The 20,299-nt window shown below is 41.2% G+C and overlaps 1 long non-coding RNA gene and 1 gene segment (V, D, J or C); one reads left to right on the top strand and one right to left on the bottom strand.

Annotated features, from left to right (window-relative positions):
- Positions 1-1,039: 1,039 nt before the first annotated feature.
- On the bottom strand, positions 1,040-2,901 carry LOC131918990 (T cell receptor alpha variable 10-like). The segment is given in 2 exon segments: positions 1,040-1,401; positions 2,856-2,901. Coding segments are annotated over 2 exon segments (408 nt in total).
- Positions 2,902-12,903: 10,002 nt separating this feature from the next.
- LOC131919453 (uncharacterized) lies at positions 12,904-19,376 on the top strand. Its single transcript, XR_009381255.1, has 3 exons — positions 12,904-13,086; positions 18,385-18,612; positions 19,101-19,376. It is a non-coding gene; the product is annotated as an uncharacterized LOC131919453 (long non-coding RNA).
- The last annotated feature ends 923 nt before the right edge of the window (positions 19,377-20,299 follow it).

Below are 20,299 nucleotides of genomic sequence, written 5' to 3' on the forward strand. Positions count from 1 at the left end.
TCTCAAAAATGTTTGAATTAGAAATAATGATTAGTCTTTGTAAAAGGCTAACATATGAAAGAAAGAAGAATGGATGCCTTTCCTCACCTGGACCTCATCTAACTTGGATTGTGCAAAAATGCTCAGGCAAAATGCATAACAGAGATGGGGATTCTATGGGTCTTATGAAGAACTATACACAATGTGGTCAGATGTTTTTGGACTCTATCCTGCTGTGGGATGTTCTGTATGGCAAATGTGTTGCTAATTAGTCGATAAATAAAACACTGATTGGCCATTGGCTAGGCAGGAAGTGTAGGCGGGACAAGGAGGAGAATAAAGCTGGGAAGTGGAAGGCTGAGTCAGAGAGACACTGCCAGCCTCCACGATGAGAAACAGCATGTGAAGATGCCGGTAAGCCACGAGCCATGTGGCAAGGTATAGATTAATGGAAATGGATTAATTTAAGCTGTAAGAACAGTTAGCAAGAAGCCTGCCACAGCCATACAGTTTGTAACCAATATAAGTCTCTGTGTTTACTTGGTTGGGTCTGAGTGGCTGTGGGACTGGCAGGTGATAGAGATTTGTCCTGACTATGGGCCAGGCAGGAAAACTCTAGCTACACTATCCTAAGCTCATTAGCCCACACCCATTCTTAGGAGAGTTTTTCCTTCTTAATAAGCTATTTCTGTTTCCATTTTTAAGCATGTATTTCTGGTGCAATCCTTTTCCTGGGACACAAGAGTGTGGTACTGGCTGCCCTCTGCATACAGATCTGTGTCTGAGCACTCCTGAGCTTATTTCCTTGACATTCTGAGCTTTCTCACTGTTTCTCTGACCTCTGTGGTGAACTGAAAAGGCTAACATTTTCTCCATCTCCTCACCTCATGGCGACTGCCAGGATATTCTGCTTTCCTATACTGTTGTTTGTCTCTCAAAATCTATTAAAATTGTCCTCAAACTTTGTTTTCAGACTGTTTCAAAATTGTCTTTCTAATGAGACTAGTAAGCCAAAAATGGAAATTCAGTTCCCTAGTACAGTGTTTAAAAGACTGTTCTGTCACCTCTGCCTCCTTGAAGCCTCCAGGAGCAGGTTTTGGTACTGGCTGCAAGTATCTGTGGAGCATGGTGCTCCCACCACACAGATGTAGGAGGCAGTGTCCTCGAGCTGGGAGGCTGTGATGTGCAGGGTGCTGTGCTGAGCATTTGTATTCACAGTTGCTAAGTATCTTCCATTTGACTTTTTGTTCTCTGTATAAGCCATTACTGCCAGGGACACAAGACCTCTGCCTGTGTCTTGTCGGTACCACCTTAAGTTGTTAGCGGGGCTCACAGTGTAATTGCAATGAAGGACGCAGTTCTCTCCCTCCAGGACAGTCAGGGACTGGGGACTCTGCTCCACTTGGGTCTTGCCAGCAACCCCTATTCAGAAAAGAGTGTGAAATTCCAGAAATCAATCATCCACACTTTGTACTTTTAGTTCGTTCATATCCTTCTTTACTCTCCACATGAATCTCAGGTAGTCTAGGAATAGGCCTATTTTGTTCCCTCCATGTATCCCAAGGAATTACATCTTTTCCCCAAATCCTAAGAAAATGTTTTTTGACTTCCTGTGACCCCCTAAAACCTCCTCTAACTTACACTGTAAATACAGCCATAAAACCACCCAGTGATTCTCCATTGTTGTTCTGCAGAAGTCTGCTCTGAAAGCTGCTGCCTACTTCACCAGCTGTTTCTGATGAAATAGAAACATTAACATAAAGGAAGGCTCAGGAAGTACAGCCAGCCAATCAGAGACCTGATACACACCTCAGCTCCTGGAGACAGGACCAATGCAAACACTGCCATCTTGAGGTGAGAGCTGGACTTGCTCAAAACCTTTGGGTAAACATTTTTCAGTTCCTTTTCACTGCTGGCAATGTGATCCAGGATGTAAATTTTTATGTATCCATAGAAACACAGTGGAGTGTCATTTAGATTCTATTAGGGCATCAGTTTAATTCTAGCTCTACATAGGACATTAGACAGAACAGGTAATGTTTACTTTTCTCATCTGAAAGCAGATGCCTAATGATTTTTCAAGGTTTGAATTGAAATGATTTATGGCAGAGGCTAGTGGTGATGACTAGTCTGAACTTAGTCTGAACCTAAAATGAAATTCCTTCAGAATGTGACTTTTCCCCTGTTCTATTTGCTACTGTGTCACCAGCTTGTACAAGGCTCTGGGTTGATTCCCAGCACTGCAGAAAAATAACTTAAGATCCAGCCCTTCATTATTCTAATGGTTTGTGAAGTTTGTGGCCTGGCATGAGAACATTTATGAGATTTTCACCAACAGAGATTGTGAGTCCACACACCACAGGGTGTGCTGAAGCCAGAGGGATTTCAGAGGCAGGTGCTCAGCAGTCGGACCACCTGTTGCCTCTCAGTTTGTGCTCAGCTCCCCCTGCGGTTTCCACCACTGTGTCACCCAGAACACAGTAGTACACAGCCGAGTCTGACTCTTGGACCGAGGCTTTCTGCAAGTGGAAGGAAGTGGATCCTTTATCGTGTGTAGCTTCAAAACCTCTGCTGCTTCCCTTCGCGCCAGCTGTAAGGACTTTCAGGAGGAGCTGTAGACTTTCTTCAGGATATCGAACATACCAGAAAAGAGTAGGGGATGCTATGGTTGTGATTGAATACGTGCAATTTATTTTCAGGAACCCGCCTTCTGAGATGGTCACTTGGCCTCCTGTTTGAGTCACAGAGTCTCCCTGGGTCCTTCCTAGAGTACGAGGAAGGGAGAGAGAGGGAGAGTGAGTTCTGTGTCACCCCGAGGATAATGCTCTTAGATAACTTACAGCTAAAGGCTTTGCTGTTTACATCTCTTTACTTACCGAGTAAGAGGAGTATCGCAGTCACGAAGCCTGGAGAAGAGTTCATCTTTAATGTCATCTAGAGGATGGTCTTGATGCTTAGCGTGAAATGTTAACTCAGAGAAAGGATGAGTTTGCTTAGATAAAAATCATGCAGGAAATGAGCCTGTGTTAGGAAACTGCACCCCCTGGTGGACAGGAACTGAGCTGAGGATGGATGTTACCCTGTGCCTCCTCCCTGATCTTAATAATAAGGCATATATCAGTCTTTTAGATCTGTACATGTAAAGGTAGGTATCATCTTACCCATGTCAGAATGGCCAAGTACAATAAAATTAGTGATGTAACATGTTGGTGAGGATATGGGGAAATGGAAACACTTATTCATTTTGATGGTAGTGCAGACTTGTACAGCAACCATGAAATCAATGTGGTAATTCCTTGGGAAACTGGGAATAGATCTACCCCAAGATTCAGTTGTACCACTCTTGGACATATAACCAAAGAACTGTACACCTTATGACAGAGGTGCTTGCTCATCCATGTTCTTTGCAGCCCTATTCAGATACACAGGAATTGGAAACATCCTAGATGTCTATCAACTGATGAACAGATGATGACAGTGTAGTACATTTACACAATGGAATACTATTCCACTGTTAAAATACTGAAATTATGAAATTTGAAGGTAATTCGGTTGAGCTAAAAAGAAAAATCAACCTGGGTGAGGTAACCTCGACCCAAAAAGACAAATATTGTATGTTTTCTCTTATATGTGGACATTAGCTTTTAAGCTATTGATAGGCATGCTATAATCCCAATAATCACAAAAGTCAGTTACTGGAAGGGGACTAGGAGGTAGTAGAATGTCACCCAAGAAATAAGAAATAGAAGATAGTGTTATGGAGGGACAAAGGAAAAAAATAGAATAGGAGGATTAAATAGGGAGAGGATGGAAGAGAAAGGAAAAGGAGGGACAACTAACACTAAAGAATATTTGAAAAACCATATGAGAACCTACCATTGTAGAAGTATCCTACAATGAAGTGTGCAGTAACAAAAGTGGAAAAAGTTATTGCCTGCAGGAAATGCTATTTTCCTCAGGTATGACCAGCTTGCTTGTGTGTATGTCAATAAGTGTATTTGAGCACTCATGTGTGCCCATGAATGTGGAGGCCAGAAGTCAACCTTGGATGTCATTATTAGGAGCTGTCCACCTTGTTTACTGGGGACAAGCCCTCTCCCTGACATGTGGAGCTCATTTGAGTTGATTTGAAAGGTATGCATGAAAATTCCTGGGGGGACATAGGTATTGTGTCTTTAGATTGTTTATAAATACCCCTGCCTTCTCATTTCATTATAAAGAAAATCAAAAGTAAGAAACTTACAGAGTAATGCATAAGATTAGTCACTTGATATTAGACTCTTCAGATAAATTCTGTTTGTGTTCTGTATCAAAATATTCATGTGTACATGTGTATGTGAATGAGCTCCTGTCTGTATGGGTGCAAGTGTGGGAGCGTGGATAAGCACATATGTATATAAGTAGGTGCATGTGTATATGTATGTGTAGAAACCAGAAGAAAATATTGTATGTTGTTCCTCAGGTATGACCAGCTTGCTTGTGTGTATGTCAATAAGTGTATTTGAGCACACATGTGTGCCCATGAATGTGGAGGCCAGAAGTCAACCTTGGATGTCATTATTAGGAGCTGTCCACCTTGTTTACTGGGGACAAGCCCTCTCTCTGACACCTGGAGCTCATGCTTAGGCTATGCTGGCTGAGTAGTAGGCTCTAGGGATCTGTCTATCCTCACCTCCCCAGCACAGCCTCCATGCCCAGCTGTTTATGTGTGTACTGGAAATCAGGTGCCCATGGCTCCATGTCATCTACACATTTCCTTTGTTTAGCCAAGCATCAGCTAGAACACTATTTCTTCTTTTTCCTTTTTATCTTGACAGTTGTCATCCTCCTAGGCTGTAAGCACAGAAGCATAAAATCTTCTACAATTCTCCCAAATACAGGGAGAAGGAACTAAAATTCCATACTGGAGCCAGTGAGCCCTAATGACCACTGCAACTCTTGCCTTTATTTTCATCAGGGCACTGCTATGTTAGAATAAAAAAAAACTTATCTTTGATGTTCTAGTATTAAAATGACATAAGACAGGGTGAAAGCAATGTGTAGTAATAAAAGATGCTGAGGGAATCTCATACCACAAATTCTCAAGTGGATGTGAAGAATCTGAGATGGCAAAAAAAAATTAGATAGGATTTTTTTTCTTTCTTTTTTTTCTCTGTGTAGCTTTGCGCCTTTCCTGGAACTCACTTGGTAGCCCAGGCAGGCCTCGAACTCACAGAGATCCGCCTGGCTCTGCCTCCCAAGTGCTGGGATTAAAGGCGTGCGCCACCACCGCCAGGCTTAGATAGGATTTTTACAACTGTGAAGAATTCTTTGGAAAAACACCAGTGATCTCTAATTCACTCTTCTCCTGTTTTATTGATAGTGGCTGCTAGAACTGACATGATTATTTCAGATTTCTAAGCTTCCATGGTTCTGGTGAATTCCTATATTGACTAACAATGCATCAAATCCTTTCCTAAATAGAAATACTTATATATTATGACCAATTCTGATCAGTACATTTAGCACCAAAAGAAGAATTTATAGGAAAATCAGTATGAAGTGCTCAGTAGTGAAGGCAAACCTCAGGCCACAGCCTGAAGAGTATACTTTCACATATTGTGTAGACAACACATTAAATGACAAATGGAAGTCCAGCTTCTGGTATTTCCCTGCAGACACAGTCAGCCACTTAGGGTAGTTGTGCTCTAAGCAATGTCCACTCTGGAAATGATTTTCACAGATAACAACACAGTCTCCTCCATTCTACAGAAGTGTGGTTGACCATTAGTTAATTTTCAAAATAAGCAAAGAGCTTCTGAGACAAAGAAGGACAGTGGATATTGTAGCTGGACCTGAGTTATGCAAAGGCAGCTGGGACTGCCCAACTTCCCTATCTCCTTGTCACTAAGTGGAAAGAGACCCTTCAAAGACCTAAGGAGAGACCTTGAATCTGAGCACTCCACTGCCATGGGTGTTAATGCTCAGCTCCCCCTGTAGCCCCAGACACTGTGCACCCAGAGCTGAATCACTTAGGTGCACAGAGGCTTTCTTCAGGTGGAAGGAAGAGTCCTGCTTGATAAACTCAGCCTCAAAACCGTTCAAGCCTTGAACCAGGGTGTCTCTGGAATAATACCCAAGGAGCTGCTGCAGCCCCTGCTGTGGGTACTAGACATACCTGTACCCACAAGCAAAAGAAAAGTGGTATTGTGTTCCCCAAAATATTGTGCATGCTAATAAACTTTCTGGGGTCAGAGACAGAACAGCCACAATATTAAACATAGAAGATAAGCAGTAGTAGCACATGCCTTTAATCCTAACATTCCAGAGGCAGAAATCCATGTGTTCAAGGATACAGCCAAGCATGGTGACTCACGCCTTTAATCACAGAAATCGAGCCTTTAATCCCAGGGAGTGGTTGTAGAAAGCAGAAAGATATATAAGGCGTGGAGACTAGAAACTAGAAGCATTTGGCCTGGTTAAGCATTTTGGCTGGTTAAGCTTTCAGGCTTCTAGCAGCACAGTTCAGCTAAGAGCCATTTGGATATGGGGACACAGAGGCTTCCAGTCTGAGGAAACAAGACCAGCTGAGGATCCGGTAAGGTAAAGTAGCTTGTTCTGGCTCTCTGATCTTCCAGTGTTCACCCCAATAACTGGTCTCAGGTTTGTTTTATTAATAAGACTTTCTAAGATTCCTGCTACACATACCAGTGCAGGTAAGGGGCCACCGTGGAGGAATAGTTGCATCTCAGCTGCAAAGAGGCTTCTTCAGTGACAGTGAGCATGAGCCTGAGTCACTGACTGTGCTCTGGAGTCTCCTGGAAAGGAATCTTAGGTCAGTCACTGTAGTGTGGATTTCACTGCGGACAGTCAGAATCCCAGGATACGGAGACCCCGAGGAAGCTGTACTCACTCAGGAGGAAGTGTACCCCCAGCACTGGGAGGTGCACCAGAAGCATGGATGAACACTGGGAAGGCTGCAGCTCTCTTGTGGGAGGCAGGAAAGTGGCTGAAGAAAGCAAGAGCTTGAAAACAGGTGTGAGGAAGGGTCTGCTGGAGAAGTGTCCTACTCAGCTGAAAGCGGTGAAGCTGCTAACACGAGCCTGGAGGGGGTTGAATTTCTGATTCTCGTCACATACCTTTGCTGAAAACTCAGCCAGCTCCAAGAAGGATGAGATGTGAGGAGGTGATGAAGATCTTCAATGGAAGTAAGAATGCTGGTGAGTGCAGCAGCGCCCTCTGGAGGCCAAATGAGGAACCAAATGTCCTGAGGGTCCACAACCTGTCACCTGTTCTGTCTCTGTTTCACAAAGTAAAACTTTCACAAAGCACATTGCTCCTTTTCCTAATCTATGTTGATGTATTAGATCTGGCATCCGCTGGAAATGGAATGGATTGTTAATATTCATTATGAAACCAGTTTATGAAATGCACCCTAGACTTCATATGCAATTGTCTCAGGCTGAGTTTGAATGGCCACTACAGCTCTGGTGATGATGTGTGATGGTACAGATATCGCCCTTGGTGGATGCTCTGCAGCACAGAGGCAACAGGAAAACACATGAAGTAAGGGTGCCTCTGCTGTCCATGACAACTGTGACTCTAGATGGGAAGGTTTTTCTGCTAGAGTTAGAACATGGCTGGTGAAATTACTGTCCTCCAGGAGAGAAACTTGTAGCTTTGTCTGGGTCAATGGAATGAATTGACTAAGTCATAATATGCACTTTCTTTGATAATACTTTGGAAATACTAACAAGCCGTTACCTAAATTAACCAAAATGTCATAGTATCAAAATTAATAAAATTAAAGATGAAAAGGGGAACACCACAACAGACAAAAAGGAATTCAGAGAATCAGAAGAATATATTACAAACATTTATATTTCCACTAGAAAATCTAAAGAAAATAGGTAAATTTCTAGATGCATATAACTTCCTAAAGTTAATCAAGATGGAGTAAAAACATTGAAACAGATGCATTACAATCAATTAAATTACTGGAAGCAGTAATTAACAATTCCACAACTATCAGGGAAAGATTGGCATATGCCTTTATTCACAGAATTTGGGAAGCAGGAGCAGGTGGATATCTGTGAGTTTGAGGCCAGCCTGGTCTAGACAGTGAGTGCCAGGACAGCCAGTGCTACATAATAAACCCTGTTTAAAAAAAAATAAAAAGAAAAGAAAGGGAAAGGAAAAGAAAAGTCCTCCAACTAGGAAAAGTCAAAGGCCAGGCTAATTCATCAGAGAGTTCTACCAGACCTTCAAATAAGTAACACCAATATTCCACAAATTATTCCATAAATCATAAGAGAATGACTTTTTTAAAAATCATTTTATGAATCCAGTATTACACTGATACCCAAACCAAAAAAAAAAAACTAACAGAAAGAGAAAGGTATAGACCAATTTTCATAATGCATAAAGATACAAAAAATTCTCAATATAGCACTTGCAAACTGAACTCAAGAACACTTCAAAAAGATTGCATCAACTGTGATCGAGTAGGATTCTTACTAATAAACATAAGTAGATACATTTCTTTTACCCTGAACAAAATTCACTTCTAAATATATCAAGAGCCTCAGCATAAGACCAGTTGTCCTGAACTGTTAGAAGAGAAAGTAGGAACTATGCGTCAGCTTCAAGGCAGAAGAAAAGCCATTCTGAACAGAACTCAACTAACATAAGCCCTAAGACCAACAATAAACAAACAAGACTTTTTGAGACTGAAAAGCAAAGAACACACTTGAGAGAAGAAGCAGCCTAGAGAATGGGAAACATCCTTACCAGGTACACAGGAACTAAACAGCAACACAAAAGAAAACCTGATTTTAAAAAATTGGAGATTTTAAATACGCAAACTATTTTCAAAAGAAGAAATACAAATTTGAGATTTTTTTTTGTTTTTGGTTTTTTAGAGAAAGGGTTTCTCTGTGTAGCTTTGGAGCCTGTCATGGAACTCACTCTGTAGACTTGGCTGTTCTCAAACTAACAGATCTCCACCTGCTTCTGGTACACTGGGATTAAAGGCATGTGCTACCACCACCCTGCAAGAAAATTTTGAATGATCAACATCCTTACCCATAAGCATATAAATGATGAATATTAAAATTATTTTAAGGGTTCATCTTATTCCAGTTACGATGGCTGGAGAAAAGGACAACATAAGAGAAAAATGTCCACTAATGCTGACATGGGTGTGGAGACAGGGGGATACCTGCTCACTGTTGGTGGTACTGTAAACGAGTGTAGCCACTATTATTCTACTCTATTAGGTTTCCATAAGGTCCCTCAAATGGCCCTTAATTTTATCTGTTCCTCTATTTCTTCCCTCTCCCTCCTCATTTGACCCTCCTGTTCCAGACTCCTTCCTCATCCATCTGTAACAATCTATTCTATTCCCCCTTTATGGAGATCCATCCCTCCTCCTAGTCCCTTACTCTATACCTAACATGTGGTTATAGAGATTGTAGTTTACTTATTCTTTGACTCAACAGCTAACATCTATATAAATGAAAACCTACCATATTTGTCTTTCTGGGTCTGGGTTTTCTCACTCAGTGTAACTTTTTCTAGCTCTATCCATTTACCTGTGAATTTCATGATTTCCTTTCTCTTTTAAAACTGCTGAATAATAACCCATTGTGTAAATGTACCACATTTTCTTTATACATTCATCTGTTTTTGGAACACCAAGGGTGTCTCCAATTTCTGCCTAGTAGACCTAGAAAAGCAATGAAAATGGTTGAGTAAGGAACTGCCACACTGATTTCCGCAGTGGCTGTACAAGTTTGTATTCCCACCAGCAATTGATGGGTGTTTCCCTTACTCCACATCCCTACCAACATGAGCTGTCATTTGTTTTATTAATCTTATCTATTCTGACTCTTGTAACATGAACTCTCAAAATAGTTTTGATTTGAATTGCCTTGATGACTAAGAATACTGAGCATTTTTTAAAAGTGTTTCCCAGACATTTGAATTTCCTTCATTGAAACTTCTCTATTTAGATCAGTACCTCATTTTTAATTGGGTTATTTGTTTTCCCTGGTGTCCAGTATTTTTAGTTCTTTATATATTTTGGGTATTAGCCCTCTATTAGTCTGGTAACATTCATTTCCAATTTTGTAGGCTGACATTTGAAATAAAACACCATTAGTGGCAGATTAGACAATGCTCTATGGATGAACCCACAAAGTTGGTAGACACATTGGAGTTAACAGAACTCATTAAGTTGTTTAGTAACAGATCCCTATATAGTAATACAGTCTTTACATCGAAAATTAAGTAAATATACTTCAAAATATTTTTACTTATTCCTTGAGAATTTCACAGAATTCATTTTGATCATATTTATCCCCCACCTCCTCCCATTTATTCTCCCCAAATTTGCCCCCACATTTCTTATGCCCAACTTTGTGTCTTCTTCAGGATATTACTTTTTATAAGCCCAGGGGCAGACTCTTAAAGAAAACTGACTCTCTGCCAAAAGCCATTATTCATTCATAGGTCATCAGTACAGAGCAGTGGCTCATGAACCCTTCCCACTCCATGCTTGAATATTGACCAGTTTGATATTCTACAAGTGATCACAGCTGCTATGAGTCATGAGTGGAGTGTTCTTGTCATGACCAGAAGACACTGTTTGCTCTAATCCTCCCTGACTTTTGGCTCTTCCAATTTTTATGCCCCATCTTCCATGATGGGCTTCGAGTCTTGTAGAAAGGGTGTGATAGAGATGTCTCATCAATCATGGATGAAAACTGTGAAATAAAAACAAAAATATAAAGATGTGTGCAACAAAGAGTTGGTTATTTTAAAGCATTAAAAGATGGGCACACCTTTAGCAAAATTAACCAAAAGGAAGAGGATGGTGAAAATAATAAAACAAAAGAGGATAAAGGAGCCATGGAGGGCATTCAACATCTTAGGCCAGAGAGAAGCAACAGTAGAGCTTTGCTGGGAAGCCTCCTTGAGGGGGCAGGGTGGAGCAAAGCTCAGCTGTAATGACTTTCTCCAGCAGAGGAGCAGGATTGCTATATCCTGCAGGGAGACCATTCCCCACCACACCCCAGCTCCAGCTATAGCCTGGCTTCATGAACAGTCAGGATACCTTTCCCTGCATAACTGATCTGTCCTATTGTGGCTCCACCCTCCAGACAGACCTAGCAGCTCCAGCTATAGCCTGGCTTCCTGAACAGTCAGGATATTTTTTCCTCCAAGTGGAGCTGTCCCACTGAGGCTCCAGCTGCCAGAGCTGTCCTAGCAGCCCCAGCTACAGCCTGACTTCCCAAACAGTCAGGTTACCTTCCCCTCCAGAGCTTTAACACTCAGAGTAGTGTCTGTGGAGTCATCTCTGGAGTATGATTTGGCTCTGGATTATAATTTGTTTCCTGGTACCTTTGTCTCAAATCCTACTTCTCTGACCCTCAGAGAAACTTCAAATCCTAATAAACCCTTTTTGCTTTGAGAGCAATAGGAGGATCTAGGTGTTGTTTACAATGAAGACCACACAGAAGTCCTCCCAATTTCTCCTGATTTAGGAAGGAGTTTTTTCCCATCACAAGATGTATGGAGTGAGCAATACATGATATGGAGGAGTTCAAGTCAAATTTTACATGACCAAGACGCCCACTCTTGCTGACAGTTCCAGTGTGCTTGCTATTTTAGGCCTTTCTTCCTTTTTCTTGAAAGAGTACCCATTTTCTGCCTAGGAAACCTTTTAACACCATAGTTACTACCAGACATACCATAATTATTTGAATTTCAAATCTTCAGTTATAGAAAGATGATTCTTAAGTTACTGGGTTTCTAGCTGCTCCCTCTTATGCAAGAAACTAAAGAGGTCACTAAAAGTCATCATGGCCATGAGATCTACAGCTAATTCACATGTACCTATTGATTATGCCACTTTTTCCTTTCAATATCTAATGGAGCGATTTCCTCAAGAATGTTAGTAGATGGGATTAAGACTTTAATAGCTATTATTGGTTTCAATGTGACTACATCTGGGATTAGTTAAAACCCCCAAATAGAGGGCACACCTGTGGGCCATTTTTGCTTAATTTGAAGTAGGAAGAACTACTTTAGTCTGGATCTTTGAGTTAGGAAGTCACACCCTTAATTCAGATCTTTAATCCAGATGTAATTTGAACCACTCCTTCTGCTAGAAGCCTATATAAGAAGGAAACTTTTATACTTTCTCTGCTTTCTCTCACTTGTTAGCACATCCATCTAATGCACTGGCATTAGAGCCTACTTCTCTAAGATTATAGCATATACTGCAGACAGCTGAGACATCCAGTCTTGTGTACTGAGACACTACTTGATTCTTGGACATTCCATTCATAGCCAACCATTGTTGGATTGGCTAGAGCAATAGCCTGTAAGCCATTGTACCAAATCCCCTTCCACTATATATTCATTTCTATAACTTCTGTTAATCTAGAGAGCTCTGACTAATACACCAGGCATGTAGAGACGACAGTCTAGAGCAGTCTGGTTCTCATAACAGTCTCAGCCCACTTACAAATTCTCAATGGCCTCCTTCCCTTGACCTTAGTCTTCCCCAGTTGCTTGTTCACTCCAGAAGACTCAATCCTCATCCTCCATATCATCCTGACCTAAGTTCTTGGCGTGCTTTGTTTCTCATATTATTGAATATGGATGTTAAGGAGGGGAAGGACCATTCTTGGGCAGTGCTTATAAAGTGAGCATTCAACTCCCCATGGGTGAAGTAGTGAAAAGATTCTAATGAAGCCCCAGTGTCACAGGAGAGACTCCTGGAAAGGAAACCTCAGCTTCTGGTCAGTACAGGGAGAACTAACTAGCAAGAACGCAAAAGCTGTGCCCCATGGCATCAGCAGTCCATTCTCTGGAATTCCATTGTATCCTGGAGAGCTCTAGGAATCCCCTGTGATGTCACTAGTATTGTGGCAATACCAAGTGACCTTAGGACATTTGTTCAGTGCCTATAAGGTCTGCCTATAGGCATGTTGTTAAGACTAAGGCATCTACTTGGGAGAGAGAATGGACAGTGAGGAGAATTCAGAGGGAAGAAGAAGGAAGTTGGCCCTAGGTGTCACTGGAAAACATGGAGAAATAAATGTTCCTGGAGAAGACACAGTGAGTTCAGGGAAGGAACTTGGGAGCTTTCTGGATATGATGGCCTTGAGCACTCCAGGACTAAGACTCAGGAATTGGAAACTCCTGGAAGAAAATAGAACTATCTTGCTTCTCTGGGTTCCTAAAGGGCTGACCCATAGCAAGGATTTTGATAGTTAGACAGAGTCAGGAAGTGACAAAGCTATATAGCCTTTGTGCTTGGGACCCTCTGCTTTCATTTTGAGTGTGGAAGGAGGCACAGAGGAATTAATGAGATTTCAATACTATCACTGCACTTTGATGCCACTAGAGTCCTTTACATTGTGTACCAGTAATAATAGGGAAAGGAGAGTGTCCTTGCAAAGCCAGAGTTAGTCATGCTTTATATCACAACCACTAACAGGGCTGAGGCACTGAGTGCTGTTGTCTTCCAGTGACCCCTAAAGTTTCTGGCATTCCAGCCATGGGTGGCACACTGGTCTCCAGTTCAGCCTGAGAGCTATTAGAACCAGTGGATCAGGGCAGAGACTGCCCTTCCTGCCAGTTTTGGATGTCCTGGGCTGTCAGTGAGGATGGCTTTGGGACTGGTGACTATGTTCTACCCCTGCATGGCTTCTCCAATAGAAGAGTCTGAAGCACCAAGCAAGTGATTTAAGAATCCCTACAATACCTGAGTGGTTGTAAAAGTAGCAATTATCTCTGGGCTTCTGAAAGCACATGGCTGAGGGCCCTGAAGCCAAGGTGCCTTCTTTGCAGCTGTGAGTAAGCCTTTTCATATGTTATCATAGGTTTCTGGTGGGCTTAGAATGTGACACAGACACCTTGGAACTTCTTTTTTTTTGTTGTTTTTTTGTTTGTTTGTTTGTTTTTTTTGAGACAGGGTTTCTCTGTGTAGCTTTGCGCCTTTCCTGGAACTCACTTGGTAGCCCAGGCTGGCCTCGAACTCACAGAGATCCACCTGGCTCTGCCTCCCGAGTGCTGGGATTAAAGGCGTGCGCCACCACCGCCTGGCTCCTTGGAACTTCTTAAGAGCTAATCTACAGCTCCAAGCCCACTGAGGGTGCTCATGAAGCCCTGGATAACTCTCTTTTTACCCCCTGCTTCTTCTGGCTTTGGGACAGGATAATACATTAAATAAATACCAGGAGGCCCAGTGTATAGGTGACAGGCTGTGGCATCCACTGGGCTGGGGTAGTCCAGGACACAGTCTGATTTCATTTGATCCTTGAGTCGTGTGTCCATGGGGTTCCTTTTTCCTAGGGCATTGTAAAGATTCAGTAATATCAATATCAAAATCCCACTACTATAATTTACATAGATATAAAAGCATTAATAGCATAGGGAATCACAAAATATACAGAATAGTCAAAGCTAATCCCAAGTAGAAATAGTAAGGCAGGAGATTTCACAATTTCTGGTATCTAATTATAGACACCATATTGGGAACAAAATATTTTACTCTAATGAAAGAGACACATAGACCAATGTGGTTATGCTTGAGGACTCATAAAGCAATATAAGCATAGCAATGCTACGGTGAAAATTCACTTTCAGTAAATGATGCTGGGAAAAAAAATAGATATCTCTATGTAGTAGGATGAAACTATACCTGAGAAAAATTAATTAAAAATTTATCAAATAGCTCAATACAAGACATTGATCACTAGCACTGTTAGAGAAGGAAAGAGAAACTACTTAAGAATATAACAGGAATTTTTACTGTGATTGTATCATATCTACATACTGCTTTTTGACAGAAAAGCCATTTTTACATGATTAATTCATGTGAACCATGAACAGAATTTCAAGACTATTTTTCACAGACATAGAAAGAAAAACAACCTAAAAATGTATATGGAGGTACAAAAGACCAAAGAAGGCCAAAGCACACCTAAGTAACAAGAATACTGAGGGAGGTTATCACCATTATGGACTTCAAAATATACTACAAAACCATAATAATTAAAATAGCATGACAATAATGTAAAAGTAGACACACTCTCAGAGAGGTCCCAGGATTAAAAGAGTCATGGTGAGAAGCAGGAGAGGTCATTAATGAAAGTGCAGCCTCAATAGCAGTGGAGATTCAAGCATATTGAAGACGCTAGGACTGTGGGACAACCAACAAGTAGAGTGGAATTAGCTTAAGCCTACAAGAGAAGGTATATGTACTAAGAGAACTGGAAATGTTCAAGCCTGTTGGAGTTCAGAAAATCATGAGTGAGTTCCAAATATCAAATGATTGACTACTATGGGATGTTTTTCTGTATTTTGCTATGAATATATGTTGTTCCCATTAGTTAAGAATTAAGCTGCTTTGGCCTATGGCAAGGTAGCTTAGTGGTGGGCAGGAAATCCAAGGAGAGAAACAGGAAGAAGAAAGGCAGAGGCAGGGAGATGTGAGCCTGCTACCCAAGGAAAAACATGCCAGCAGACTGGTAACATCACAGCTATATGGCAAAACATAGATTAATAGAAATGGATTAATTTAATATGATAGAACTAGCTAGCAAGCAAATTAAGCTATAGGCCATCCAGTTTGTAATTAATATAAACCTCTGTATGTTTACTTGGATCCAAGTGGCTGTAGGACCAGGTAGGACACAGAAAAACTTCCAGCTACATTTTGGCACCCAAAGTGTGGCATTAATCCACATAGAGCTAAGAAAGCTTAAAGATTCTGAACATATAGAAACAGAGCCACACTGGGCTTCCTAGTCTCACAGTCTCATGGCAGCAGCAGCTCAGAGACTCATTTCCTTACAGCTGCCTGTGAGATGGTGCTGGCCACCAGCCACCATTAAGCTAAGTGATATGACAGATTCCTGCCATGGTACACAGTGGCATCTCCAAGCCATTCAGCAGGCTATGGGGTAGATTTACCTTTTGCTAGTATGGAACAATAAACAAACAAACAAACAAACAAACAAATAAATAAATAAATAAATAAATAAATAAGTTTCTGAGCTACAGTCTGTTGGATGGAAACATAGACCTATGGTTTCCCAGAGTCAATGGTAAGTATGGTTCCTCCCAGAGCTGGCTGTAAATGTACCTCTGCCATGTTGGGAAGCTGAGGTGGGTGAGTCAGTAGCCAAAGCTGCTGTTTCAGTCCTAACCATGCTGCAGTTTAAAGCAATGATCAGAAAAGCATTGTAGATTCACAATAAGACAGATTCAGATGGAATAAACCTCCAAACAGTTTACAAGTGTGTAAAAATGTATGTAGATTTGGAAGAGAGAGGAAAAAGAAGGGTTGACAGTTATATAAAGAAATAGATAGTTTTGAAAAAATAAAGTGTTTAAAGAGACAGGAAAAGTAATATAATAAGCCATGTAAAGATGGAAATCACACAAGAGTCTAGATTATATTGTCTTTGGATTTTTTTAACTGGAGACATTTGATATAAAGGCTGCTGAGTTAAACTAATAGGTATATTTTAAAGGTATCTTGTCTTCAAAATTTGTTTCTAAGGATATGTTACTTTGGAAAAGAGGTTCTGCTTTTGTTTCCACAGAAGATGAGAACCTGAGGATTGCTTCCAGGCTAATATGGTTTGATCAGCCAGGAGCCCCTGAGAGGTCTCTAGATGATCCAATATCCAGATCAGCTTCAGAGAATACAGCCTCACAGACTACTCCAGTCAGGACTTGACATTAATCCTAAAATGTAACATGAATTGCTAAATGGTCTTATTAATAAAAACCTGGATCCAGATATTGGGGTGAAAGCTGAAAGTTCAAAGAAACAGAACAGGCCAGCCAACCTCACCTAATCAACTCCTCTGTCTCAAGAGAGAGCTACTTGCTGTATACCCATGCCTATATGCCTTCTGTGCTCTGCCATCTTACTTCCTTTCCTTATCCAGATACATCACTTTCTCTCTCCACCCAGCTCTATCACTTCCTGTCTCTCTGTACAGACCTCCAGACTTCTATGGTTAGTGCTGGGATTAAATGTATGTGCCATTACACCTGGCTCTGTTCCCAGGGTGGCCTTGAATTCACAGAGATCTGGAGGGATATCTGCCTCATGAATTCTAGGATTAAAGGAATGTGCTACAACTGCCTAATCTCTATGTTTAATATAGTTAGCTAGCTCTGCCCTCTGATCTCCAGATAAGCTTTATTGGGGTACACAAATAAAATATCACCACAGGAATCAGTGCAGAAACTTGATATCAAGCCTGCTTTCTATTCCATACAGTATTACCTCCAGCATGGGAATTCACTTTACTGCCAAAGAGATACAGCAAGGACAAAGGAGAACGTGGCTTACTATCTGGCTTGCATGTCAACTTACACTCATCTAGCTTTCTTATACAAGTTAAGACCATCTTTTTAGGATGTTCTGACCCATAATCAGCTGGACCTCCCTACACCTATTAACAGTCATGACAATCACCAGAGACAAATCTGCATACATCTTGTTCCCCACAGGTCGGAAATCCACAACTAGACACTATAAAGAATAAGTGATGATATGATACCAAATTCAACTGATACATCAGCAATGTAACCCCTACACCTAAGAATGAAGAGAATCACGGAAGAGGTGGCAGAAAGACTGTAAGAACTAGTGGACAAAAAAAATGCCTGTGTCTACACAGGTTTCTACAGACATTTCAAGGGAAATGCCCTCATGAATCTCAAAAACTTGGTTTCCTGAGAAAACCAACATCATGTTAACACCAGTCGACATGGCAACATGGGTGGGGAAAGTCCACATGGTTCTACTCCTAGATGAGGACCTACAGATTGTCAAAGATGCTAACAGAAGTAGAATCACATTCCTCCTGAGACAAATGCTCACATAGGTTTTCCAATCCTACTGTGTTATGCCTGAAAACATGTAGATATGGACGACACAAATGGACTCAGTAGGCTGCATACACAAGAAAGAGAGGGGTGTAGACTGGGAATACTTGGAGGAAGAGAAGACTGGCAGGAGCGGGGTTGGAACAAGGGAGGGAGATGAGGTACATATGCACAAACAATGATGTGTGGGGATGAAAATGTCATAAAGAAACACATTGTTTTTCGCAATGAATTAAAAAATGAGATTTTCTTAGAATTTTGATCTCTTCTCTTGGGAGAATTCTACTAAACAGAACTTAAAATGAATGCAGACAAGTACATGTATCTTACACTAAGTCAGCAAACTCAGTTTCCAATAAGACTTGATGTCATTCTCTAAATAGGAGTTCAGGGAAAGCTCTGCTGTGACAGGCAATTTGTGGAACTGGACAAGGTATTCATTTTCTCACACACACAACTTCCCCTTCTCTAAATAACTTTGTACACTTTCTTTTGGCACAGGATGCTAAGCATTGGCAGCTGTAATTTTATTATCCACCATAAAGAACATTGCAGTACATATTACCAACAATCACACTAGGAATGAGGAAATCAAGCATGGAAATTATGAAGCAGTCTGCCAAATTTCCCTCACCTAGTGGCAGGTCCAGAACTTCAACCCAAACCTTTGTCTCTGGAATGTCGCTATGCCGTTCAAGGAGGGAAGCTTCAAGGACTTTGACATGCCCAGTAAGCACTAAACAAGAAAACACATGGAAATCACACAGCACAGTAGCTCCAGTGCCTCAGATACTTGCTGGGTCTGCTTACCGTTTCCTCCACTAAAGACTAGCAGGCACTCACTGAGGTTGCAGTGTCTGCCCACAAGACAAAACCCATGGGGAGTCTTCTGAGATCTGCTTGGCAGTGCATCCTAAGGACAGCTTTCCCAGCTTCTCCCTGGTGTCTGTGCTCCATCACATGTCTAGGTGTCCATCAGAAACCTTGTATTACTTTGGAAGGGTGGAGGTAGAGTGGAACATGACAAGAGCTCACTGTGCCCTGTTTCCTACAGTGGCTTCTTCTCCATCACTGACTTGTTCTTACCTCCCAGGTTATATCTGGAGTATAAAAGGGGTAGCATATAAACACAAATACACTTAGCAAAGAAAAACACCATACCTTGGGCAACAAAGCTGAGCCTCATAACTTAAGCAATTTTCTGCTCTCCATCCCAGAAAACCCAGGAATCATCTTTGGCACTCCTACATGAATCACAGTCACATCTGACAGCAGTGGATCAAACACCACAACCTTCTTTCTGAATCCTCCTGCCATGATTATCACAAAGTTGTAACTTCAGATCAGAAAATATAGCTGCTGTTGACAATATGCATTCTCACAACTTAACTTATAAGCACTAGAGGGCAGCCAGGAGCTCAGATTGAATATCAAAATACTTCAGCTCTCTGGTGGCAGAGGTTCACTAAAAAATGACTTCCTTTTGAGTTTCAGAAAGGCAAGTATTGTATGTTTTTTCTCATATACAGTTCGTACATTTTTAATGTTTATACATACATAGATATGTGGAGGAATGCCACTGGTCATAGAAATAGAAAAGGACATTAGAGAAAAAAAAGAGTTCTTAGCAGAGGGCTGAAAAATGAAAAGAAGCAGAAAATTATACGGTAACAGAATATAGGTAACATAAAACCAAGAGGCTTTAAGAGGGAGTCTAAGAGACAGTAGGAGGAGACAATGGAGGCAGATGTAGCAGTAATGCTGGTGGCCATCTAGGATTTTACAGATGTAAATGTCACATTCTCTGTGAGAGACAAAGGACTGGGTGTCAGGGAAAAATAGAAGATGAACCTCAGAGGAGGAGTAAAACTTTATCCTTTAGGGATAGAGGATACTCTAAAGCTGGGAGTTCACTAAACTGATTCTGAGCTGAGTCTTTTGTAGCTCTCTGGTCCTCCTGTTTCCTCTGTTGGTCCTGTTCAGATAGCAATGCTCTTACCTTCCAACCACTTGTATTCACGTGTCTTCTAGAAACCAGAGGCTACCATATTAGGAGGCTGTTTATGCTTTCTCATCCACAAATACTCCTCTTTCTAACTCTTTCAGAAGTTCATTACATTCAGTCCTATGTTTAAGACCGATAAAATTATTTAAGACATGAATGAAAATTTTAAAAATAAATATTTTCCTCTTCCACATTTGGAGTAGGCTGGAGCATGATTTTCAAGGAGGAAAATGGAAAGATTTAAACAAAATCTTCAGGGATGGTTGCATTTGAATTAAGACTTACAGGAAGTGCAGAACAGCACCATGCTGGGATTTGTTAGGACAGCACTATGGGCAGGCAAGGCAAAGGCTCAGAATAGAGAATATGAATTTACATGTGTTAAGAAGATTTCATTGTTTGCCTTTAATG

Source organism: Peromyscus eremicus, chromosome 9 (genome assembly GCF_949786415.1).
Source record: "Peromyscus eremicus chromosome 9, PerEre_H2_v1, whole genome shotgun sequence".
Taxonomy (NCBI): Eukaryota; Metazoa; Chordata; class Mammalia; order Rodentia; family Cricetidae; genus Peromyscus; species Peromyscus eremicus.